Source organism: Amphiura filiformis, chromosome 19 (assembly GCF_039555335.1).
Source record: "Amphiura filiformis chromosome 19, Afil_fr2py, whole genome shotgun sequence".
Taxonomy (NCBI): Eukaryota; Metazoa; Echinodermata; class Ophiuroidea; order Amphilepidida; family Amphiuridae; genus Amphiura; species Amphiura filiformis.
Genome location: NC_092646.1, coordinates 32,912,605 through 32,939,749, shown reverse-complemented (window position 1 = coordinate 32,939,749; position 27,145 = coordinate 32,912,605). Strand labels below are relative to the sequence as shown.

Genomic DNA, 27,145 nt, shown 5'->3' with positions numbered 1-27,145 from the left:
ATGCTGACTTCTGTCGGTTTAGTGATCACATGGTTGTTATTTTTAAATCTTCAGGTGATCAACGTGGAAATGATCCATCCGATGTATGTCTTGGTATGTAGTTTGCGCCTGACGTCATGGAAAAAAGGCGCGTCGTGATTGGTTGCTGACCAGTGAAGTACGGCATTTTTGGTCTGGTTGACAGGACGTCATACGTAAACTAGTCTTTTTAACTCGGTCTTCAATTATAAGGAGGAATTATTAGACTTTGGTCATGTTTCATGTTTACTACATAGCTTAAAACACAATTTGGTTTTACAATCGATGATTGATACTACGATATTCAATTCAATATGATGAGGTTGTTTTGTTTTTGTTTTAATTCCGAGGAGTTTGTTGTGTAACCGCCTATTAAAGACAATGCCTCTATGTACGATAAAATTGATACGTACATGGAAAAGGTTGTTTCCCAGCAAACACGAAACGTTTTCGACATCATTCGCAAAAGGTTATACTATGTTGTCAGAAAACGTTTAAATGTCGGGTTATATAAGGGTATATTAAGGGTATAAAACGTTTTCATAACATTAAAAAACATTTTTTGATAATCTACTGCCCAGCAAACAAACAATGTTTTACATCATTCGCAAAAGGTTATAATATGTTGTCAGAAAACGTTTAAATGTCGGGTTATATAAGGGTATATTAAGGGTATAAAACGTTTTCATAACATTCCAAAAACATTTTTGAAAACCTGATACAAAACATTCTAAACAGAATGTTATTTTTGGGTTGAAAAAATATTTTGCGAAAAATATTTGCCCAAAATATTTGCAATACCGTTTTAAATACGTTTTTATGACCTTTATATAACCCGACATTTAAATGTTATTAAAACTTTTTGAAGAAAACATTTTAAAAACAAAACGTTTTTACCTAAACCAAAAGCCAAAATATAACTTATTTAAAACGTTTTAAAACGATTTTGTGTTTGCTGGGTTGCACTCTCCTTGGTGTGGAGAATATTAAAATAAATATACAATAAATTTATAATAAACACTTCATACCTTGTGTGTGAGGGACATTTGGTTTAAAAAAGGGAAATATAACAAAATACCAAATTTGCATCTAAAATTGGCGGCCATCTAGCATGTCTAGTTGATTCTTTTTTGTCGGGATTCAAAAGAGCGAAGGTACGCAACCGTAAATATGCATTTTCTTTACTTTTTACTTAGTTCTCAAAGCAAGTGTCCCTCACAGCTAAATCTGGCATGTGTTAAGGGGTAAAATTGTATTTTTTGCAGACCATTTTGTAAACCCATCCCGACAAATAATTATTTCACAACCCTGCCCGAGGGGCACATAAAACGTGATATGCTTACCTAATGTATACCGTGGTTCTAATGTTGCATACAATCTTATTCTTATACATTTTATTCAATCAAAATGTTCTTATTTCTGATCCAATAAATTACACTTACTGTGTACGTTTCGATAACTAACCCTTTTGATTTCTTGGTGATTGACTGGTGTTGCCAGTTTTTTCCCTGTTGGATGTTTTGATGGATTTTTTGACACAGGAAGTAGCAGTTCATCAACTTTCTCACATTTTTGAAGTGACGAAAGAATATATGTATAATATATACACTATTAGAAAATTATGCTTCCTTTTATCACAAAATAACGGCAGTATAGATCCTATATTACCAAAACAAAATGTATCCACAGGAAAGCCCAAGTTGACCTTGTACTGAACCAATGGTCAAATCATTTCCTATTTTTTCCAAAATCCTTGATATTGAACTTTTATCGTACGGCCGTAGTGTTGCTGAGTTTAGTGGTTATATGCGCACTACAACAAACCCCATCGAAGTCCCGGCACACTTTACAAAAGGTGTCAAACGCAGCAGAACAGCAAAAAGAAGAACCCAACGAAGAATACTTCAGGATGAGAGAAGAACTACAAATGAATATGGCTCAGGCCAACACTTCTGTAAATAATAAGTTGTACCTCGTTCGAATGATGGTGACTGGTCTAGCTGCGATTGTAGCTCTTATCATATCGTTGGTTGTGTTTTCAAGTCAAAGTGGGAATACTTGCGTGACAGGTGGGACAAGCGGTGGCATGACAGGTGAGAGATAGCAGGCCTACATAGATATTAGTATAAATTAGTATAAATTAGCATAAGTTAGCATATTACCTACGTTACCTCTGCCTTTAATAGAGTTTCATTTTCACTTCAAATTTGTTATTCACCTTTTCGGTAAATCCCATAAGCCTTTGTGAGTACACCTGACGTCCACGCCGACTTGCAATGTTAAGTAACGATGTTCGATAAATGCATTGGCGTGACGTCACATGACGAGTTCTCAGGTGTACTCGCAAAGGCTTATGGGATTTACAGAAAAAGTGAATTGCATGAAGGTGACCACAGTTATTGCAGGTTGTCAGAGCCAGAGGCACGTAGGGATCAATAAGTTGCAGTATACAGCCTTCTCTCCCAAAAGAAGTGCAAACAAAAACGCTGATTCAAAGTTGTAATTATTTGACACAATTCATATTAAAACTACGCTTAAATATCAGCCTTTTCGATACTTGTTATTCCATGCAATTTGTATTTTTAATGGTGACAGATATCGGAGTTTTATTTTGTGTTTTCGTGTCGTTGAGATTGATTGATTTTAAAGCGTTTATGTCGGTGAACATGCATGGGTGGGATAGGCTGGGTGGGTATGTGTGTGTAGAAAGCCTTTAATCTGTTTTTGTATAATGTTATACTTTCCCTCTTTTTTTTAAATTTTAATTTTAGGTACTGGAGCGGTTGACACTAAAATATGGAACTTGGCTATTGGTCACATGGCCAACAACGAAGCATACATGTAATTATATCACTCATACATAAATTCTAGACAGTTCATTGGTTGATTGCCATTTATTTATTTAATTTTTTTATAACATTTGGCACAAGGCCAGGCAGATCCAATATTGATTACACAATAAATTGAAGGATTGCCCTTACATTAAAATCAGAAACATTACTAGAAAATACATATAATCAATACAGAATCAAATAAAACAAAACATAAATTATGTGAACTGGTTAGAGGAGGTGGGATGTTGATGGTGTTACGTTGATGAAAAAATGTATTTCCTACCTTAAATAGTATTTTAGTAATAGAATTTATGTATGAGTGATATAAAACAAATATTAACTGTCTTAAATTCGTGTAATGGTCGAATATAATCATTCGGTGAAAGATGTATTGTTCCATTCCACTAGCCGTTCCGGCTCGTGGAATGGAACAATCCATCTTTCACCTCGTGATTATATTTTGACCATCACACTCATAGACAGTTAATATTTGTATACTATCAATCTGCAATTTATATACGACTTTATCTCTTTCCTATATGACAACTTTTTCGCGTCGGGCAAGACTGTTTTAGGGTTCGATCACCCGCCTTTGCACAGTATTTTTATGGGATCTGAGAGCACACCAGACACACTAAATCTGAATACGAGGAATGTCCGTCTGAATACCGCGAATTTTGAAATTCGCGATATAACAGATACAATTATTTTGGCAAATTACTAAAAATTGACATTTTTGACATTTAACAGTACTCATTCCGCAGGAAATTTTACTCTTCCTTGACGCACATAAATAGTGCACAGACCGTTAGGCATCACGTCTTATTTGGTCCTATGGCACTATCGGTGCCCGGTTAGGTACCGATGACTCTTTCTATCATACCCTGGTGTTTTAAATTGTATCAAGCATAATAGTCCCTAATTAACATTTGCATGGTGATATCGTTTTTCAATTGAATAAAAAGGAAAGTACCAAATGTTCAGGGTACGATAGAAGGAACCATCGGTACCTATTGGCACGTACATGGATAGCGCTTTATTCACACAAAGACAAAGTGACAAAGACTTTCCTGATTATGTAATTTCAGCGATGATTTAACAGGACAGGTCAAAGGATTCCAAGTAGACATAGCATTTGAAGGTAAGTACAGTAGTGAGCCTATACGCTGGCGAAGTTACGTAATTAATCGGATTAATTACCATAGCAATAGGTGAAAACAATTTAGAACATATCGCGCTGCACTACAAGCAGATTACACTCATCACCTGTTTATGTCTGCAATCATAGATTGAATACAATACTGGTCTTTTTAAAGATACTAATCTTACAGGTGCAAGTAATCAGCATGATATGGTTCAATGAAAAAGTACCGCGTGAACGTATCAGTGCAGCGCGGTATATTCAAAAAATGTTTTCACCTATTGCTATGGTAGTTAATCCGATTATTACGTAACTTCGCCAGCGTATTTATCCTGGGAAGAAAGATGAACAATGTCGCAGTAAAGAAAAATAAAAGGGAGCGAATAGTGTACGTGTGGTGATTTATACTCACCTCAATATACAGTGCTCAAAAGAATTAAGGTACCAGTTATGTTCACCCCTGTATGTCGTAAACACCGAGTACTTTTTAGCTCTGATTTAAAATCACATTTGTTAATATTGGCTAAGAAAACGGATAAACTCTTAATCCTAGCTAAAAGGTGCAGCTATTGGCTGCTGGTTCCAATTACGACATATTTGTCAAACGAATCATGATAGTGTTGCTTCCTTTGCATTAACTGTATAACTATATAACCTGCTTCGTAGAGGGCACATGTGTGCAAGTTCCCATGGGATCAACCCGAATTGAAAAAACTGCAAATTCATTTTACCCAACTTTAGGAGCGAGTATGTCCATGGTAATGAATCAAATGTGAAAAGGCTGCACAATTTTATACTAATTTTATCGTTACATTTCATAGTTTGTAAGCGAGCGAACAAGAATTGCCACCTGATATGGGATTTATACAACCGCTGTTGGGATTCGCAGGCTGGAGAGGTAACAAGAGGAGGCGTGGGGTTACTGGGTGGATGGTACGATGGCTGCGTAGGTAAGTGACAGTGAACAAATAAAAAAAATCTCTATCGGCCGAATTATCAGTCTTAAAGAACTATTTTCATATATCGTCTTTGGATGCAATCGAGTGTGTCAACATAAACAAAGTTAAACCAGCGTTCCGAACAGGAACATAATAATAAACATAGTTTTAAACCTTTTTACAGAAAAGACTTATGTCTTATTAATGCAGCTTTAAAAACATTCTAAGGTCAATAGAATCAAAGGATCATTGCCCTTATCTTCAACATGCCCTGGTAACTTTACATTACAAATAGTGCAAACTATTCTTTTGTTATAGGATGGGCACAAAGCTACGACAGGTCACGCACGTTCAAATTCTCCAAACCATTTTCGAAGCTCTTCAGTACATATCTTTTAGTGAAGCGCAACAATCCTAGAAGAGTTGACCCAACGGATTTGACCGGTCAAATCATAGGTTTCATTGATGGATACGTCAGCGACGAGTTCTGTCTAAAACGCCAACAAGGTGTAACGGTGAGTCACGTTGCCTCCGCCTTGAACAAAGCGTCATTTTCACTTCATAACTTGACTTCTAATGAGGTTTTTCCTGTGTTTTGCACCTGTGGCATTTGGCTGTCAAAATTTTACACCCTAAACGTGCCGTACAAGCACTATTTATTTCACAATGACGCACAATGGCGACGTACTAATTCGAATCTGTCACTCCGTAATCCAACATGGCGTTACTCTCAAGTTGAGACGAAACAGTATTGAAAAGCAAGTTCTGATTTTACCGTGTGTTTTACAAGAATTAATTGTGCTGCGCACATTTTAAGAAAGGTAATAGAGAGATTGCGATTTCCAAACGTACGTATCGAATGCCTGTGCAATCCATTCAAAATCACTCTCCTGTGATGGCATTTTGAATAGATTGCACGGGCATTCGATACGTACGTTTGGAAATCGCAATCTCTCTATTGATCGGAGATGCTGCATCTCAGATTGTAGTAACTCCTAATTACATGAAGGATCACCAAATTGTCTTCCACAACGGTAGAACAATGTTAGAATATTGTTTACATCGATCAGCGAGATTTTTATTGTCTGTCTTATTTGCACAGGGTAACAATCTGCCTGCGAGCCAAATTCAACATTTTGCCGGACCACAAGATTTGATGGACGCTATCGTCAGTGGACAGGTAGATTTGAAGTTAAATAGATTTCTACTAGATCATGTTTTTCCCGAACGGGTCATAATTCTCAAGGCCAGGTCTGGAATATTACCCCCTCAGAACGGCCGGATTGGTTAATAGTGGTCGCATATTTCTTAATAGCATGATTATAATGATAGGGCATGTTGGGAGCCTTTCTGGGCCTTTCGAAAAAATTTGATAAGTTCTTCATCAGGGGGTTTTCAATTGGGGGCACGGTGGCGCGGCGAAACGGGCTCTGTCTCACAATATTCTAACGACAACAAAATAAATGTAAAGCATTTGATACACGTGAAAGTCTATGTATAAATGACATGGCGCATACGAAGACAACTGTCCAACAGTACTGATCGAGTACGTTAAAAGTCGCATTATATATTAAGCCCATGCAAAAGTTAATGTTGGTAATAGCTCAGTGGTATGAAGAGTGTCCGCTCAATAAATGGGAGGTCCCGGGTTCAATTCCCGGAATGTGTAATTCTGGGAGAGTTAGTTATTGCGCATCCCACTACCCAGAGTAAAAAGTAGTTTCTTTAAGTTTTTATCAAGTTAAAGCTCTCTTTCACTATTATCAAATAAACTCATCAGTACCCATCAGTTTTGTTATTGATTGAAAGGTCTGCTCTACGAAATGTAACATTGGATTCTAGAAATGACCACAAAGTACCATTTTAGGACTCTACAAATGAGATGGAGCTAGCTGCATTTTGATGTGGTAGTCTTCTCAATCATTTTGATACATCGTGTATTCTGGTGCTTTACGCTGCGAAAACGGTACGAGTTTGAGCCTACGTAGTTTCTTTGTTTATTCTCGTAATCAAGAATAAGCTTCTAATTTCCCGGTGTACAAAACTCGGAAAGCTGATACTTGCTGCAAAGGTTTATAGTAGGATGTGCGCTTCTTCGCTGCAAGTCTCTGAGTTGTTGTTAAAGGGTTTGTGCCGCTTTTGTGGTAGGCCTACTGGCCACAGAGTTCAGCGACATTGACTGAGGCCTCGTTGGATTAGCTCAGTAGGATTAGCTTATGCTGGTTTCATACTTTCTGCCGCTTGCCTCTGAGCGGCGTGACGCTTCATCAGCTGTTCATCATGTCGCTTGCTGAGCGGCAGCGGCATGACTTTGAAAGCCACTGTTGCCGCTCTGCACCGCTCGAAAATCGTATTTTGTTCTCATACGTCAGAGCGGCACCGATCGGAGTTGACTTGAATTCTCCCAGCGATGCTGCCGCTTGAGGAAAGCGAGTGGAGTGATCGATATATCGGGTTGCCGCTGGTCACCGCTAGCGTTTCTGGTGCGACTGCGCAGTGAAGCAGAATCATCTTCAAAGCGGCAAAGCGCCAAGCGGCATGAAAGTATCAAACCAGTGTTAGGCATACTCTTATAGATCAGTAACTTGTGGATTATTAAATTTTCTTAATATCTAGGTAGATGCTGGTTTCACGTCATTTCGCGTCGATGTAGCCCCGGATATAGCAGATGCTATTACGAAATTGTCAGACAATCCATTTTCGTGCATTTTACCTAATGGTGGCGTGGGCATAATGACGAGGCTGGACAATGAACTGCCTGACTGGTGGAACCCAGCACAAGATAGCCTTATACAGAGTTCAACTTACAGACAGATCTGCAACGATCTCAAAGACGCACATGGTAAGTTGCATGTATCATCTCTCCCGGAATTAAACCTAAGGGTACGGTTGGCCCGTGTTTCAAAATCCCCTCCCATTGTTGCGTAATTTGCACAAACCTTTACGCGTGGTTTAATGAAGTTGCTGTTGGTAACATAACTTTTCACTAGAAGTATATTTGGTAACTATAGTCACACATTCAGTTCTAGTGAAAATTCAACCAACAATTTGTCTCACAGCCGCGCCTCTGATAGCTAACCTGTATTTTCGTTTTAAAGGGTACCGTGAAAAATGACAATTCTTGTCCGCCATTTTGACCCCCAAGTTTACTGAATAAATACCGCTCATTGCACCTGGTTTTCCGAACTTTTCCAATCTTTATTTGAAATGGTGAAGATGGAAGATAAAGAAAGAGAGGAGGGGAGAGAAGATGGGGGAAACGAGAAAGGAAGAAGATGAGAAAGCAAAATTTTACACATGTGGCCGCAGATGTTAAATTTTGACTGGTTGTTATTTTTCTATCTTCAGGTGATCAACGTGGAGATGATCCATCGGATGTATGTTTTGGGATGTAGCTGACTAAGGAGGAGTCACATATCGTCACTGGGCGGGAAAACCTCGTATGTACTTTTGGCCCTTGAACATGGATGAAGCAAACCATTCAATATAGTAAGTAAAGTAAAGGAGACGATCCTGTATAAACAGTGAACGGAGTGCCCATCTCTCTTTCATTGGCGATTGGGCCAGACTCCTCTATGTAATGTTGCTATAGGGGGATCGCTACACCTCCTCTACAGCGAGTCTGTTACCTTCCCAGCATTTAAGAATGCCGGTACCCATTTAAACACCTGGGTGGTGAGGAGTAATCGAGATAAAGTGCCTTACTCAAGGGCACAACACGATGACGTCGCCGGGGCTCGAACCCGCAACCTTTCGATCATGAGTCAGTGCCCGTTCCGCTAGGCCACCGTGCTCCCTATTCAATATAGAGTCTGCACCTACAAGGCTTTATCCATGTTCAAGGGCCAAAAGTAAATATGATTTTTTTACCTGCATGTACTTTGGCCCTTGAACATGGATAAAGCAAACTCTTCGATATAAAGTCTACACCTACAAGGCTTTATCCATGTTCAAGGGCCAAAAGTACATACGAGGTGTTTCCCGCCCAGTGACGATATATTTTGATCATTTTGGTCATAAAGCCTAAAACCTAACCACTTGGGGGATATACTGAGAGTATCATATACGGTAATTGCGTAGCAGTCTCGCCTGTCGCATTTCATGGAACAATCGGCCCTCATTATCGGGTGATGCGGAAACTTTGACTGGTGGTACGCTTTCTGTAGTACTCTGTGTATAGACTATTAAAGTAGATATTTGTCACTTACAAGATATGAGGGGGGAGTCATACCAAAATCAGAAAATCAGTCCTTGTCAATTCTCGGGGGACAGTGTGGGAACGTTTCCACTAAAACATTGTTATTTACGATAAATGTGGTAGACACTTCACAACTGGTATGAAGGACACTTAAATAAAAAAAAAGTGAAAAATAAGAAAATACCAAATTTGTTTATCTATAATTGGCGACCATCTAGTTGATTCTTGGGTATCGGGTTTCAAAAGAATGAAGGTATGCAACCGTCAATATTTTTTTTTAATTTTCACTTAGTTCTGAAAGCAAGTGTTTGCAGACAATTAATTATCCCGATAAATAATTATTGCACAGCCTAGTATAAGTGGACATAAAACGTAATAATCCAACGCTTATTTGAGCTACTTGTTGCGGCTTTATTTTATGTAAACGTACGAGGGGGTATCAAAAAGTTTTTGAAATTGCCCAGAAGTGAAAGAGCTATATCAATGAAATGTTGTCAGTGTAATCACTGGTCCTGATGTACACTATGGTGCAAAAAATTAATGGTCTCATAGGTATGTTTACTTTTTTTTTCAGGCGCTAGATGTCAGTACCTGCCTATGTAACCGCATAACCAGCAAAATGGAGAAAATTGAGGCATGTAGCATGATTAAGTTCCATTTTAAGGGTTACAGTGCCCAGAAAATCTGTGATGAAATAAAAATTCCTTGTCCAAAAAGCGACAGTGATAAATCACAATCACCACCGAAGATAACTTTCATTTCATCATCGACTTTCTAGGCACTGCAACCCTGCAAATGCAGAATCTTAATAACGCTGCTTGCTTCAATTTTCTCAATCTTGCAGTTTATGTGCAGTAACTGGGGCAGCAGGTTATTGGCATCTAGCGCCACCTGTAAAAAAAGTAAACATACTTTTTGAACCATAGTGTACATAAGGTCCAGTGATTGCAATGACAAAATTTCATTGATATAGCTAGTTTATGAGATAAAGGAATGGAAAGGCTCATTAATATGTAATTTTTGCCAATATTTTGCTAAAAATCCATGCATAAATGTTCAGGGTACTTTTATTTTGCATATTTTTGCCCTGAAACTTGGTCAAAGTGTTTCTAATATGTTCTAATGTATTATATTGTGAAGCCGCCCTCTAATTTGCATATTTGCATAATTAATGAGCTAATTTGCATAAATGCTAATTAATTATGCAAATTAGGGCGGCTTCACTATATAATACATTAGCACATATTAGAAACACTTTGACCAAGTTTCAGGGCAAAATATGCAAAATAAAAGTACCCTGAACATTTATGCATGGATTTTAGCAAAATATTGGTAAAATTATATGTTAATGAGCTTCTCCAGTCATTTTAGCTCATTAACTTGATTGATTATAGATAAAACAATAAGATACAAAGAAAATATAAATTGATATATTTTGAAAACCGTATGTCCGATTTACTCCAAACAAAATGCATATTGATCAGTGTACTTTGCTCTACTCACTTAATCTGTTTAAAACATGCTTAGAGCACTTTTATAATGCCTCCATAACCACCTTAACTACTAAACTCCGTCTGATTATATGTTTCAAGAGCTAAGCTGGTCACGGCTATCAGATCGAAATGATTATTTCAAAGCTGTCATGATTTATAAATGTCTAAATGGTCTTGCTTCACAATATTAAAATAATATGTCCAATTATGTACGTCAGAAACACGATCGTGTTACGAGGCAAGATGCAGCCGGTTTGCTAGCTCTTCCACCCATTGTTCATGGTACTGACATTGAGTCTTTTAAATTTTCGTTTAGCTATAGCGGCGTTAAGTTGTGGAATAATATTGACCCGCCTATTACAAATGCTATTAATGTTCAGTCGTTTAAGAAAATGTACAAAAGTAGTCATCTGAAGTAGATTGGATATTCACATGATTTGATGTTTTTAAAAGTTTTCATGTATAATTACTATATTTTATAGTGTCTTTTAATATTGTTGTAATTTTGTATATTGCAGGGCCCCGGTTAGAACAGCTTTTTAAAAGCTGATTCGGCAATACCCTGGGTAAAGATAATAAATAATAATAATAAAAAAATCATACCCAACATTACATTCCAAGAATCAACAATCCAGATACAATGTCCGCACGTTATAGTCATGCGAGAGCCAAGACCTTTTCCTGGCACATCATTTTGGTTACTACGAAGCTGGCTATTCTTGTCCACTCACAACCTGTACAGTTGAAGGAGGCCAACCCTGCAACCGGCGTAGAATGGGCGATTACTCTGGCTGATGTACATGTTGCATACACCTCCCGGCATGGACATTTTGTAGAAGGGGCTGGATTAGGGAGTCAAAATGTTTTCCCGGCGCATTTCAGCTAAACTTTAATTAAGAGATTATGATTCAGAATCCAACAAACCCCTACCATAAAAACATCTTTGAGTATTCAATCAGTGACATCTGTGATTCTTGTTATTCCCCAGCAAACACAAAAACGTTTTAAAAACGTTTTAAATAAGTTACATTTTTGCTTTTGGTTTAGGTAAAAACGTTTTAATAACATTAATATGTCGGGTTATATAAAGGTCATGATAACGTTTTAAAACGTTTTGTATGAAAACACACTACAGCAATATTTTTAAATGTTTTCAAAAAATGTTATTGTAAACTATTTTGGCAAACATTTTTGATAACATTATGTTAAAATGTTTGAATCCAGCAAACACAGAAATGTTCTTAAAATGTTTTTTCAAAACCTTTTAATAACATTTAAATGTCGGGTTATATAAAGGTCATGAAAACGTTTTTAAAACGTTATTGAAAATATTTTGGGCAAACATTTTCGCAAAATATTTTTCAACCCCAAAATAACATTCTGTTTAGAATGTTTTGTATCAAGTTTTCAAGAATGTTTTTGGAATGTTATTAAAACGATTTTATAACCTTTATATACCCCGACATTTAAACGTTTTCTGACAACCTTTTATAACCTTTTGCGAATGATGTCGAAAACGTTTTGTGTTTGCTGGGTCATTAGTCTGAGAGCACTGAAAACAGTTATCATAGGTTAAATCACATTGTACGGTTTGTATTGTTCTAAATAATATGGAACGCGGTTCAACCGCCACTAACTGCCGGTCAACCGGCGGTTGAGTTTTGAAACCACCCATAAACTTTAGAAGCCATATCCACTGGGTAAAATGCCAAAATTAAACTCACACAAATTCACTACAATGATTTCCACAAGTATTTTAAAATTTTGGTTCGAGATCCCCCCTACTCATGTGTATAATCCTGTCAGTGGACAAATTGCATCCACTGATGTGAATGTAGCAGATTCTCTCACAATTGGAGAACAGATGGAAGCGGAATTCATTGCTAGTGAGTCTTCCAGGTGGATTCTACAATGCTACCAGTAGCTCGATCAAACCCATGTGCAAACTCAAAAAGAAAACAAGAGGAAACAAGATCAAGCCCATGAACTTAGAGACAATTTTCCTCCGGTTGATAATGGTTAGTGAACGGCGTCAGGTGGATCTTAGGTCTATGTTCAACTATGAGCTCTGTGCTGTGCCTTTATCCCTAATTGATGAATTCAGTTGCCTTCGCAAAAAACCAAAGTCAGATATTGCCAAACGTCTTGGTGTGATCGAGAGCACTGAAAACAGTTATCATAGGTTAAAACACATTGTACGGTTTGTATTGTTCTAAATAATATGGAACGCGGTTCAACCGCCACTAACTGCCGGTCAACCGGCGGTTGAGTTTTGAAACCACCCATAAACTTTAGAAGCCATGTCCACTGGGTAAAATGCCAAAATTATACTCACACAAATTCACTACAATGATTTCCACAAGTATTTTAAAACTTTGGTTCGAGATCCCCCTACTCATGTGTATAATCCTGTCAGTGGACAAATTGCATCCACTGATGTGAATGTAGCAGATTCTCTCACAATTGGAGAACAGATGGAAGCGGAATTCATTGCTAGTGAGTCTTCCAGGTGGATTCTACAATGCTACCAGTAGCTCGATCAAACCCATGTGCAAACTCAAAAGAAAACAAGAGGAAACAAGATCAAGCCCATGAACTTAGAGACAATTTTCCTCCGGTTGATAATGGTTAGTGAACGGCGTCAGGTGGATCTTAGGTCTATGTTCAACTATGAGCTCTGTGCTGTGCCTTTATCCCTAATTGATGAATTCAGTTGCCTTCGCAAAAAACCAAAGTCAGATATTGCCAAACGTCTTGGTGTGATCGAGAGCACTGAAAACAGTTATCATAGGTTAAATCACATTGTACGGTTTGTATTGTTCTAAATAATATGGAACGTACGCGGTTCAACCGCCACTAACAGCAGATTCTCTCACAATTGGAGAACAGATGGAAGCGGAATTCATTGCTAGTGAGTCTTCCAGGTGGATTCTACAATGCTACCAGTAGCTCGATCAAACCCATGTGCAAACTCAAAAGAAAACAAGAGGAAACAAGATCAAGCCCATGAACTTAGAGACAATTTTCCTCCGGTTGATAATGGTTAGTGAACGGCGTCAGGTGGATCTTAGGTCTATGTTCAACTATGAGCTCTGTGCTGTGCCTTTATCCCTAATTGATGAATTCAGTTGCCTTCGCAAAAAACCAAGGTCAGATATTGCCAAACGTCTTGGTGTGATCGAGATCTCGCCTTCTTATGGTGGAAGTACATCAGATCTGATTGCCTCCATGCAAGCTCGCATAGATCGCTATCCAGACAGAGCAAAGAAAACCATTGTCTTCGACAAATACCAGGGCATCTCTGCCAAAGATCATGAGAGGTTGCGTAGGGCTGACGAGGCTCTCATAGAGTATGCAATCGCTATTACTAGTAACCCAGCAAACACAAAAACGTTTTTAAAACGTTTTAAAGAAGTTATATTTTGGGTTTTGGTTGAGGTAAATACGTTTTAATAACATTAAAATGTCGGGTTATATAAAGGTCTTGAAATCGTTTTAAAACATTTTGTATGAAAACACACTACAACAATATTTAAAAAATGTTTTCGAAATGTCATTGTAAACTATTTTTGCAAACATTTTTGGCCAAATATTTCGTCAACACTTAAATAACATTATGTTAAAATATTTGCATCCAGCAAACACAGAAATGTTCTTAAAATGTTTTCTACAAAACATTTTAATAACATTTAAATGTCGGGTTATATAAAGGTCGTGAAAACATTTTAAAAACGTTATTATAAATATTTTGGGCAAACATTTTTTGCAAAATATTTTTACAACCCCAAAATAACATTCTGTTTAGAATGATTTGTACCAAGTTTTCAAAAATGTTTTTGGAATGTTATTAAAACGTTTTTATACCCTTTATATAACCCGACATTTAAATGTTTTCTATAAAACATTTGTGTTTGCTGTGCAGTAAATTACCAACAAATGTTACTTAATGTTATGAAAACGTTTTATACCTTTAATGTACCCTTTATATAACCCGATATTTAAACGTTTTCTGGCATCCTTTTATAACCTTTTGCGAATGATGTCGAAAACGTTTTGTGTTTGCTGGGAATCTACCAAAGAGAGAAGCTGTAATGAAGAGCACAAACAACAGCAAGAAGTTGGAAAGTGTGTTGAGTACCTTCAACTTCGGAGAAAATGTGATAATGGAGAGTCACAATGATGGAGAATATGATCATGACGAGGCAGACATTATCATTGTGTCCTATGTTCTTGATGCTGGCAACTCTAGACAGAAGCCAATAAGGATCCTCTGCGATGATACATATGTATAAAATTGTCCTACTGGTCTACTGGATTTATTGGGCAAAGCTACAATGCAAGGTGCAAATGGAACGATGGGATGGAACAATCCTGAATATCAATGCCACATGTGCCACCCTGGGACCAAAGTCTCTCCAGCTGCTTGGAATGCATGCTCTTAGTGGTTGTGACACAACTTCATACCCATTCTACAAAGGCAAGACAAGTGTGCTGAATACTTTACTTGCCGGGGATTCTCAGGTTTGGCGAATGCGCTTGGTGAAGTTAGCTCCACCACATAAGATGTCATAGAGGCCACCAAACCATACTACTTGTCATGGTATGGTCAACCAAAAGGGACATCCATGGAACATGTTCGCTTCACGCTCTTTACCAAGAAGAAGACAGCACCCACAATTATGGCATTACCGCCAATATCTGCAAATTTTGTACTTTATGTTCTTTATGCTCATCTGCAGGTGATGCTGTGGAAATCTGCAACTCAGCAAGCCCCTCCTGAGGAGTCAGAAGATATCACAAAGTTTGGCTGCCAGATCAAGGACGACACCCCTGTGCCTGTCATTGCTCAAGTGGATCCAGCACCACCTGAGCTGATGGACGTCATCCGTTGTCACTGTAATGCACAAGAGAGAAAGTGCGGGACCGAGGGGTGCAGCTATCAAAAGTAGCATCTCACATGTACCTCATTTTGCAACTGTGATGAAGACGTGTGCTGCAATCCTTATACCAAATGAGTGACTGAAGACGCTACGAATGATGGAAATGATGAGGACGAGACTGAAGAGGAGAATGATGAGGCAGACATTATTAATTTTCGATCAAGATGACGATGACGATGGCATGGACTTGGATGATGAGTGGGAGTGGCAAATGGTAGTAATGTACAGTAAACACCATGGTATACATGTATAACACAAACATATATCAAAACAAAAATGAAAAATGGAAAATGTATTTCATACTATGGTTATTTACGAGAAATTTTGAATGACATCTGGCAGCCATCTTGGATTTGAGCTGATCTCGCCATCTTGGAAATGAGTTAATCCCATCCTTTGATGAAATGGATTGCTCATAGAAAACCCTCTAAATGGTTTATTGCACATTACTTTTGACCAAGGGGTTCAAAAGTTATATTTCCAAGATGCAGGATCCACGCGGCCATCTTGGATTTGAGCTGATCCCGACCTTTTAAGAGAATTGTATTTCCAGAAATGGATTCCTCGCACCAAAAAAAAAACTTGAAATGATATATTGCACATTAATTTTGGACAAGGGGCCCAAAAGTTGTATTTTCAAGATGGCCGATGGCGGCCATATTGGATTTATGCAAATTACGAGAGTTGCCCAAAGTTGCCAATTTGGCAACTAAGCTAAATTCTTAGTCAGTGGGAGTGGTCTATTACGTAGACACATAAATCTGATTGGACAATCGCATGATTTTGGGTGTCGTCTATCAGGCTGTAGACGACCCCAGGTCATCATGAGTGTTGATAACGCGTAACACGCCCATAGAGGTGCGAGTATATATCGCGTTGTATACGTAGACGCGGTGCGGAATACTCGCACGCGCTAGCAGTATGCGCAACAAAGAAAAAAAGGAGTTTTTGAATTTTTGCTTTAAAAATAGTTTACAGTTATTAAAATAATATTTAACTGACTAAGAATGAGAATAAACGATAGGAAATTTTATTTTGAGTATCCCCTACCTATGATAGACGACAGGCAGGTCCAATATTTTTTATCGTAGTGGATACCGGCCGCGCCGGCATATATATTGGAATAAAAATTCCTATCGTTTATTCTCTAATTTGCTCAGGGACCCCTTGGGCGAATTTCTCGACGGGTGGCTTAGCAGTTGGCTAGTCTAGCCGCAAGGCTTAAGAGGTCGTAAGACCAGGCTTAACTGAAAACACGTTCCCCGAAGCACGGCTACCATAGCCTCGAGGCTTCGTTAGCCTGTGGGCCAGGCTTGTAGGATTAGCCCCAGGCTTCGGTAAAATTTGCATTTCTCGAAATCAGTCTTCTGTAGCCGTAGTCTACGCAAGCCTGTTAGGCCAGGCTTAAAGCGGCTTTTATTGGCCCTGCCTCAGAGCAGGTCTTAGGTCGTAAGCCGCGGACTATTTGAATTGACAAATTGCTTAAATTGTAATGCAAAGTTTTTCTTCCATATTTGTGAGAAATCGAAACAGATGCTGTCTTTCATTCAACATAGAGTAGGCCTAAGTAATAATTATTGTTCGATTTAGTTATACTTTTCACCATTTTATTTTAATGTTCATTCGAGTCAGTAAAACCTGCTGTTAGTTGAACATTTCACCATTTTATTTTAGTGTTCATTCCGAGTCTGTTAAACCTGCTGTTGCTCTAAGGCCTACTCATTTGGAATGATGAACTTTCTTTTGGAGCAACGGTGCCAAAGGGGTGCAATTAAAGCGAGACGCAATCTTCGGCGACAACTTGCTGTCGTGAGCGTCTTCAGGAGAGGAAGGATCCTTTTCTGAAGTATTCGGATACCAAATTTAAATCGCGCTGCCGATTCAGTAAAGGCAATGTTTTAAGGCTTACTGATCTGCTTGAACCTAACTTCTAACGGTCAACAACGGTCAAGGAGCAACCCTCTCCTTCCTGCCCCCCCCATTAACTTGCTACCATGCTTTCCTCTTTTTGCCTGAGATTTATTATCGGACGCCTTGCTTTCAAATTTGGCTGCAAAATATGCAGTAATTCAATTCAGTATACATTTGTATACATCTGTATATACATCATCATCATCATCATCAACATCATCATCATCATCATCATCATCCAACATCATCATCATCATCTTCATGCACTCATGCTAAATTCGCAAATAGAAAATGAAAATATCAGCAGTAGATAGCACGCACGATGGTTGTCAAATGGTTGGTTATGTTTTTGTTTTTATCCCCTACCTATGATAGACGACAGGCAGGTCCAATATTTTTTATCGTAGTGGATACCGGCCGCGCCGGCATATATATTGGAATAAAAATTCCTATCGTTTATTCTCTAATTTGCTCAGGGACCCCTTGGGCGAATTTCTCGACGGGTGGCTTAGCAGTTGGCTAGTCTAGCCGCAAGGCTTAAGAGGTCGTAAGACCAGGCTTAACTGAAAACACGTTCCCCGAAGCACGGCTACCATAGCCTCGAGGCTTCGTTAGCCTGTGGGCCAGGCTTGTAGGATTAGCCCCAGGCTTCGGTAAAATTTGCATTTCTCGAAATCAGTCTTCTGTAGCCGTAGTCTACGCAAGCCTGTTAGGCCAGGCTTAAAGCGGCTTTTCTTGGCCCTGCCTCAGAGCAGGTCTTAGGTCGTAAGCCGCGGACTATTTGAATTGACAAATTGCTTAAATTGTAATGCAAAGTTTTTCTTCCATATTTGTGAGAAATCGAAACAGATGCTGTCTTTCATTCAACATAGAGTAGGCCTAAGTAATAATTATTGTTCGATTTAGTTATACTTTTCACCATTTTATTTTAATGTTCATTCGAGTCAGTAAAACCTGCTGTTGCTCTAAGGCCTACTCATTTTGAATGATGAACTTTCTTTTGGAGCAACGGTGCCAAAGGGGTGCAATTAAAGCGAGACGCAATCTTCGGCGACAACTTGCTGTCGTGAGCGTCTTCAGGAGAGGAAGGATCCTTTTCTGAAGTATTCGGATACCAAATTTAAATCGCGCTGCCGATTCAGTAAAGGCAATGTTTTAAGGCTTACTGATCTGCTTGAACCTAACTTCTAACGGTCAACAACGGTCAAGGAGCAACCCTCTCCTTCCTGCCCCCCCCCCATTAACTTGCTACCATGCTTTCCTCTTTTTTGCCTGAGATTTATTATCGGACGCCTTGCTTTCAAATTTGGCTGCAAAATATGCAGTAATTCAATTCAGTATACATTTGTATACATCTGTATATACATCATCATCATCATCATCAACATCATCATCATCATCATCATCATCATCCAACATCATCATCATCATCTTCATGCACTCATGCTAAATTCGCAAATAGAAAATGAAAATATCAGCAGTAGATAGCACGCACGATGGTTGTCAAATGGTTGGTTATGTTTTTGTTTTTATCCCCTACCTATGATAGACGACAGGCAGGTCCAATATTTTTTATCGTAGTGGATACCGGCCGCGCCGGCATATATATTGGAATAAAAATTCCTATCGTTTATTCTCTAATTTGCTCAGGGACCCCTTGGGCGAATTTCTCGACGGGTGGCTTAGCAGTTGGCTAGTCTAGCCGCAAGGCTTAAGAGGTCGTAAGACCAGGCTTAACTGAAAACACGTTCCCCGAAGCACGGCTACCATAGCCTCGAGATGCTGTCTTTCATTCAACATAGAGTAGGCCTAAGTAATAATTATTGTTCGATTTAGTTATACTTTTCACCATTTTATTTTAATGTTCATTCGAGTCAGTAAAACCTGCTGTTAGTTGAACATTTCACCATTTTATTTTAGTGTTCATTCCGAGTCTGTTAAACCTGCTGTTGCTCTAAGGCCTACTCATTTTGAATGATGAACTTTCTTTTGGAGCAACGGTGCCAAAGGGGTGCAATTAAAGCGAGACGCAATCTTCGGCGACAACTTGCTGTCGTGAGCGTCTTCAGGAGAGGAAGGATCCTTTTCTGAAGTATTCGGATACCAAATTTAAATCGCGCTGCCGATTCAGTAAAGGCAATGTTTTAAGGCTTACTGATCTGCTTGAACCTAACTTCTAACGGTCAACAACGGTCAAGGAGCAACCCTCTCCTTCCTGCCCCCCCCATTAACTTGCTACCATGCTTTCCTCTTTTTTGCCTGAGATTTATTATCGGACGCCTTGCTTTCAAATTTGGAATCAAAGTTTCCTTTTCTGTAGGCTTGCAGTTTGACCCTTTTTGAAATGCAACAAAAACATTACTGTGTCGAGTAAAAAGTATAGAAGTATCATTCATGCAAGCAGGACTCATAATAAAGTAAAGTGGAAATAAAATAATATATAAAAGACACAAAAACAGAAAAAATACTAGTCTTGCATCAAGTTGTGTACGGTGTAAGCCCAAGCACAAGACCGCCGGTCTTGGCTAGTCTTTGCGCTGGTAACCTTGTTAGTACGGTAAACCGTGAAGGACAACAGCTTATGCACATCTACCTCCAACTGCATATACAATTAAGACGCTGGTAGAAAGGGACGAGGTTGTCAAGCGTTAAGCCTGCAAGGCCACTAAGACCAGCTTGAATTTGCGTTCAAGAAATCCGGCTACAGTTAAGACTCGGGCTTCGAGAGCGGGCTAGGCTTAGTAGCCTCAAGGCCACCTTAAGCCTAAGGCTTACTAAGACTTCTATCGAGAAATTCGCCCCTTGAGACCACAAATCAAGAAAAAAACTTCATAGTAACAACTATTGCGCAAGGTTGGTGTACAGGGCCTATGGGGGTATCAACGGGACTACTTCAAAATACATCATCATCATCATCATCATCATCATCGTCGTCGTCGTCGTCATCGTCATCATTATCATCATCATCATCGTCGTCGTCGTCGTCGTCGTCGTCATCATCATCATAAATTATCATCATCATTACCTGACTACTAGCCACAAACCCATACCAAGGAAAATAAAATATCAATTTTGCTGCAAGCCCTCAGAGAAAAGTAATATACAAATGTTTAAAATCATGTTTTATTACAACGTATCTAATAGTAATAGGAATTTGCACACAACCATGACAACTGCTAAATTAAGCTGAAATGAAGAAAATATAGACTATAAAAAGTCTAAAATGAAAATAAATGTTGTTTTCACTTACCTATCTTGTATAAGTATTGCTCAAAATGACATTTAGTTGTTTTTACCTGAATTAACCAGTTTGTTAAAGCCGTGTTATTATTTATTGATGATATTATTTAATGATTGTGATACTAATTTTGTCATGATAACTTATTACTAAGGATTTCTTAATACTTAAGGATGCACACAGGATCACTGAAGTGTTAAATGGCCAAAATTGAGTTTTCATCACTAATGTCATCTTCAAACCGTATTTTACCTTGTCATTAATAGATTTTAAAGAAATCTTAAAATTTGAACCATAAGAAAAGCTATTTTAAAGACCCTTTTTCATTAAAAATTCGCCAAAATGCAAAAGCAAATAAATCATTGTTTTCCCGCAATAGATCGCGTTCTCGTAACGCGTACTGCGGCGTAGCCTACAGCTAGCAAAGACACGCACACATGGTAAACTGGATGGGCGAGGTGATTACTGATTGAGGGGCTGGAGTTGCTAATCGCGATCACTACCGTATTTTATCGTATTGATCTCTTCCAAGGTAGGTAAAGCTTGCACCATTGCATTGCGAAACTGCGGGCCGACAGACCACCACCGTCCCCGTCCCAGAATCAGTAGGCCTACTCGATAAATTTCGCCAAAAAAGTGCTGATATAGTGGTATAAATTATAGGTTTTTTTTATATGAACATAATAGTGAATTTTTTGTTTGTTTTTGTTTTGTTTTTCAAGTTTCATTCTGAACTTGAAAAGATGAAATTTATCTGTAAGAAGTAGTTAGCCGTAAGAAGCCCTGTAATGATGACGCAATCTGGTAGATCAGTAGAAAACATTAAATTTGTTTTATTTCATTCATTCATTCATTCATTCATTTCATTGTTATTATTTGATTTACCAAGTTGGTGTAGTTGGACAAGAATATAGGCCTATTATATTAGCTTGGTTCGGGAGCCTCTGCGGTCGTTCAGTCTCGTCTTAATTTTAAAGACCATAAATAATAGGCAAGCAGTTACTACCGATAGGCCTATATTAGATACCTAAGGCCCTGAATAATGTTTCAAAGTGTTATTAAAACACGGATTTAAGATTCATTTTCAAACGTTCTCTACTCCTGATTGACCATTAACGCAATGTCAAAAACGTTGACATTTCAATACATCATATCGACCATCTAGGCATAGGCCTACAACTCTACGATGTTAAAAATGTCGATATTTGAAATCGGCATAGCGAGCACGCGTTTATGAAAGCATTTTCATGAATGTTTTAATGCTAAATAATAATTTCAAACGAGAAATATAATCGAAAACGCAAATTTGTGCTTTTTTCATAACCCATTTTAACTACATTTCCATTAGTAGGCCTATTAGGTCTACCATATACCATGATTGCGATAAAAGCTTTTGGTTTTACAACACTTTTTGCGAATGTTTTGGCTGAATTCCTTTTTATTTGCAATGTTTGTCTGGCTTTCAACTTTCACGTTTATAATCTTTTCTGCATACTTTAAAAGGTAAAATGCTTTAAAGCATGTTCCGTGAATGTTTTCATGCAGTGCTTTAAAACGCTCTTTATAGCATGATGCCTATATACGGTAGGCCTACTGCATAAACCACAATCTAATTTAAAGCCATAAGTGTTCCGTTTTCTACTTTTGAAATTCGGTTTTGTTAGGCTATGTAAATTTCCGTGTTTTTCAGTTTTCTTGTGACCTCTCCGTGTTTTGGCTGTTTAACATATATAGGCCTATGGCCTACTTTTTGTCCGTTTTACAAGAAGTTTATTCAAGACATATTACAACTTTTATCCCACTTTTTACACGTTTATTTGATTGAAAACAACAACAGACACACTTTTTTAAATATTTTTGTTGTTGTATTTTATTCACTTTTTATGCGGTACAAAATATTTTACAACTTTATTGTGGCTTTAGGCCTATTATAGGCCTATGACTTTTGTACGTGTTTGATATTCCGTAAAAAGTTAAAAATAAAATATGATAACAACAAACAATGAAAATAACAAAAACGGCATATTGAGTAATGCGACACATCAGAATCTTTTAAAATTTTACTTGGGATTCCTGTGGTGTAGGCCTAGCTATAACGGGCGTTAAAATGCCTATCTTTGGCGCGGACGGGCCGCTATAGTGCCTCTCAAGCACCAACTAAAAAGAAAAAGCAACGAGTAGTAACATCATCATGTTTGCGGTTCAGAAAAGGACAATGAACATAAAAATGCAATATTTGTCAACACCAAAAAAAAAAAAAGAAAGAAAGAAAGAAAGAAAATCACCAAAAACGATAAATTAAAAACATTGCATTTTTAAAGCAAAATTATGAAAATTAGTACAAAACAGAAATCGCAATTATCATGATTAGGCCTATGTCTCAATTGATTCTTCATTTCATAAAACTTCCTGCTAAAATAATTGCTTGTCAGTTATTCTATGCTACTTTTAGGCCTAATGTTCTGATGTCCACAAATTTTAATACAGAGCATGATCTTTTTTGAACAGGACAAAATTGTGCTTAAATAATCATAGTTTCGTTCGCGGCAACACGACCATGCACCGTGCAACTTATTCGCGTAACCTGTCTGTCTGTCCGCGCGCCCTGTCGCTCCTCAAACGCCGACGCGACGACGCGGCCTTGCCGGAAGCTCTGCTGCACCATGGTAACAAGACTGCAGTAAATAAAATGGCTACACCATGTGGATAAACTTCTGCCGAATGTGCACGGATAATTTTGTCATATTGTATATTTTACCTTCTAAATCACCAAAAAAATGCCAATCTGCTGCAGTTGGACGCCCCTTCTCATTTTCTAACTTGACCAAACGTCACAAGTCACCGGATTATATATTTATGGAATAATCTTCAAAAATGGACCTAAAATCCGCTGTATTTTTCTAAATCGCGATTTTCGGCAAGTTCACTTTTGACCACTTTTAACCATTTTTGGTCCGCCATAGCGTCTAAATGAAGCATCACTGAGGTAAGTTTTTAAGTCAAACATTTAGATATGGCCAAAATCTAGATAGTGTTTTTTCATTTTTTTAAATTAGGGCCTAGAACTCTTTTTATCACCCATGGTTAAAAAATTTGAACACGGGTCACACGTTTTTACTGATTTTTTGCCTATATTTTAAAAACTAAGCATAATTTCGAAAAAATAAAAAAACACTTTCTAGATTTATTTGTCTAAATTAATAAAATTCATGTTTTACATTTTTTGATTTTCAAATAATTTTTTTATGGCGGACCAAAAATTTTTGGTCAAAAAAGCCGTTTTTTTGGATTTTCTCGAAAATTGTACTTTTTGACCCACAACTGACATTTTAAATGGATTTATGAGCTCATTTCCGTTCAAAAAATGTATACTTTTATATACTTTACATGAATAGTTTTCGAGTTATGAGGTGAATAATAATGGATAATTAGTGATCCTGTGTGCCTCCTTAAGGTTAAAGAAAGTGTTGAAGGGCTTTACCTCCAGAAAAAATATATTATTACCTTATACGTAAGAAAATATGTCTACTTATCATGTGAAATAAAAAAATCCGGAAAAAATTGTGTGAAAATGTGTTTTTAGCCTATTTTTTAGCTGTTATCAAGCACTATTATTCGATTTGTTTACAAGCGCCAAGCAACTGTCGTCTAGGAGAATGGATTGACGAATGGAATCTGTATAGTTCATGAATATTCATGTAGTATTTACACAACCTGTATCCCAGCCATTTTTGCCTAGTTATCGTGATCGTTCATATAAGACGCCCATATGATCCATGGTGTTAAACTGATATTCAACAACTTTATATCTCTCGATCTTTGCGATCCGAAAACTTTAGGCACATCTCTAGCAAGATAATTAAATACCTGTCACAAATAGAGGTCTTGAAATGTTAATTGCAACGTTGAAAATGTGAATAGAGAACAAATCGGGTTCAAACATGCTTCAAAAATATGAAGGTAAATGTCAACGCCTACTACCAGAATAGCCGGAAGAGGGCAGACTTCATAAGGGAGTGTTCATAATATATTTTAGTGGGGGACAAAGAATTTGGAACTTATTTCGGGAAATTTCCTGGGTTTTTGGTTTTGTTTTTTTATTTTATCTTCCTGTTCGGGTGTTTCGGTTGGCACATTTTCGGGGCATTTTCATGCACTTCACATGAGGTTTTCGTGGTTTCTCTGTAGCTGCCGTGTGTACTTTTCCCCACGTACAGGGTATAAATCCCGGGGTATAAATAAATAAATGAATAATAACATATAAAAAAAGAATCTGGAACTTCAACGTCAAAAACAAGACAAATTGTACCCTGCTAAAAATATCAACCTCTATCCTCTCTGAGAATAAAAATAATAAGACTCCAACCTCACCTGCAAAAAAATATTTTTTCGGGGGATAATTTGGGATAAGTTCGGGCCTATTTTATTGCGACAATTTTCAAAATCTATAAGGTGAAATGTGTCGTGGGGATGTGCGGCAGATTTGGGGTGCATTTTCAGCCATTTAGTTTAGACTCTGTTGTATTTTTAGCCATGATTTTATTGACCCTCAGTGTCATGAAAATTAGGTTCAAGAAGGGTATTTTCAATAATTTTCTCGAAAAAGTAAACATTTGCGAAAACTTTCAGTCCAAAAGTTGATACAATTTTGGGTCTGTTTTCTTCAAATTTGGTTTAAACTCGTACCGTAGTTTTTCGGAGTCACAGCCTCACATCCTTACCCAAACCAGCTTGAGAAGGTTCCCCCGGGTGTGTGCAAATTTGCAATTTATAGGCCTACACTCGTTATTTAAGCCTAAAATCAAAGTGTTAATACCATTAACACTGCCATGGCCCGTTTTGTCGTGATGACTGACTTCCAAAATGTAGGCCTATTTTAAATTATAAATTTGGTCCCGCTAGAGGTGCGTTTTTACCCGCGGAGGTCTCTCCCTCGGGTTCGTGGATGTGCCACAGTTTTGGGGTAGGCCTACCTTTTCAACGACTATGATGGGTGGGTTTACAGCGAAGACCAACTTTTGGGCGCATTTTGGCAAAAGTGCCCTTAAAAAAGCGTCAAATTAGGCCAAATTTGGATGACTTTGATCCCCGCGGTACAAATGTTTTGAAGAGACCCGCCCGAGGTGTTTTTATTTAAAAAAATGGTCGGGCCTGCTAAAAAAACCTCCCGGAATCAAGCATGGGTAGGCCTACCAAAATGCCTTGAGACCCCCCCTAGACTGCGCTGCATTCCTTTTTTTTTTGGATAAACAATTCATACGTTTCCATGCATGAAACCATTTAAAATCTATGACGAAACACATCACATCTCCAGTGACTGCCCTGCCCAGAGAAATGGATATCTGAGCTGTTGAATCAGAACAGGAATGATGAGTTTTCCATGGTCAGGTCAGAGAGATTAATTTAGGGAATGATCAATTAAACTGGTCTACTACAGTAGACTACCCCCCCAACCCAGCGCCGGGACCTCCATTACATGATATTCTCCGCGAGTCAACCAGAAAATATAAAGATACAACATTTTGATAGGCCTACTATATTTGTCTGTATAAAGAGCTAGGCGTACCGGGATTTGCCGACTCCAATGTTCATTTTGAACCATTAATATTTGAGCCACGGCGCTCGGGAATGTGAAAAGCTGGGGGGGGGGGTAGGAGCAACAAATTATTCATGACGATGCGTGAGATTTTACTAATTTTCCAGCTTTTTGCGTGAGATTTATTACCTAGGCGTGAGATTATACTACCTTGGCGTGAGACCGTGAGAAAGTGACCCAATGCGTGAGACTCACGGCCAATGCGTGATAAGAGTTGACAGCCCTGCTTGTAGGCCTACCGCGTATGTCTACCGTGATGACAGAAGCGTAGCTGCTGGGGGGCAATTGCAAAATTGCCTATTTGGGCCCCCGCCCCCTAGTGCAAGGAAAAAAAGAGGGAAGGGGGGGAAAAAAAGAGAGGGTGAGAGGAGGGGCAGAGAGATGGGGAATCCAAACGATATGCAATACAGCTCAATAGGCCTACCATATACGATTATGATAAGCCTGGCAAAAATTGTCTATTTGGGCCCCCGCCCCCAGTGGGAAATTTGGTGGATTTGGGCCCCGCCCCATAGGGCCTACAGTCTTGCCCCTCCTGGAAAAAATCCCAGCTACGCAAAGTTGCGGAAGTTCATTCATAAATTTCCCATTTCCACTCGACAACAACAGACCAGCACGCAGCGCGCAGTAGCTAATCCCCGAGCTAATCAGAGACATGTGCGTTTCTCTTTCAACAGAAAATAATGTGACCATGTGACTGACACGATGTACGCTTCAAATAATTATGCTCTCGGCGTCAAAAGTATGATAATGGAAAATATTTATAATGAACACTCCCTTATTTAGCCACACCTTTCTCGTGTTGCCTGGTATATCAGCAAAATCCTACACCTATCGC

General features: G+C 38.4%; 1 protein-coding gene across 1 annotated transcript; it reads left to right on the top strand.

Annotated features, from left to right (window-relative positions):
• The first annotated feature begins 1,881 nt into the window (after window positions 1-1,881).
• LOC140140506 (uncharacterized) lies at window positions 1,882-8,363 on the top strand. The gene is made up of 8 exons (XM_072162264.1): window positions 1,882-2,111; window positions 2,790-2,859; window positions 3,941-3,993; window positions 4,815-4,943; window positions 5,250-5,446; window positions 6,034-6,111; window positions 7,548-7,773; window positions 8,280-8,363. The coding sequence occupies exons 1-8, from the start codon at window positions 1,928-1,930 to the stop codon at window positions 8,324-8,326; spliced, it is 984 nt and encodes a 327-aa protein (XP_072018365.1). The 5' UTR covers window positions 1,882-1,927; the 3' UTR covers window positions 8,327-8,363.
• The last annotated feature ends 18,782 nt before the right edge of the window (window positions 8,364-27,145 follow it).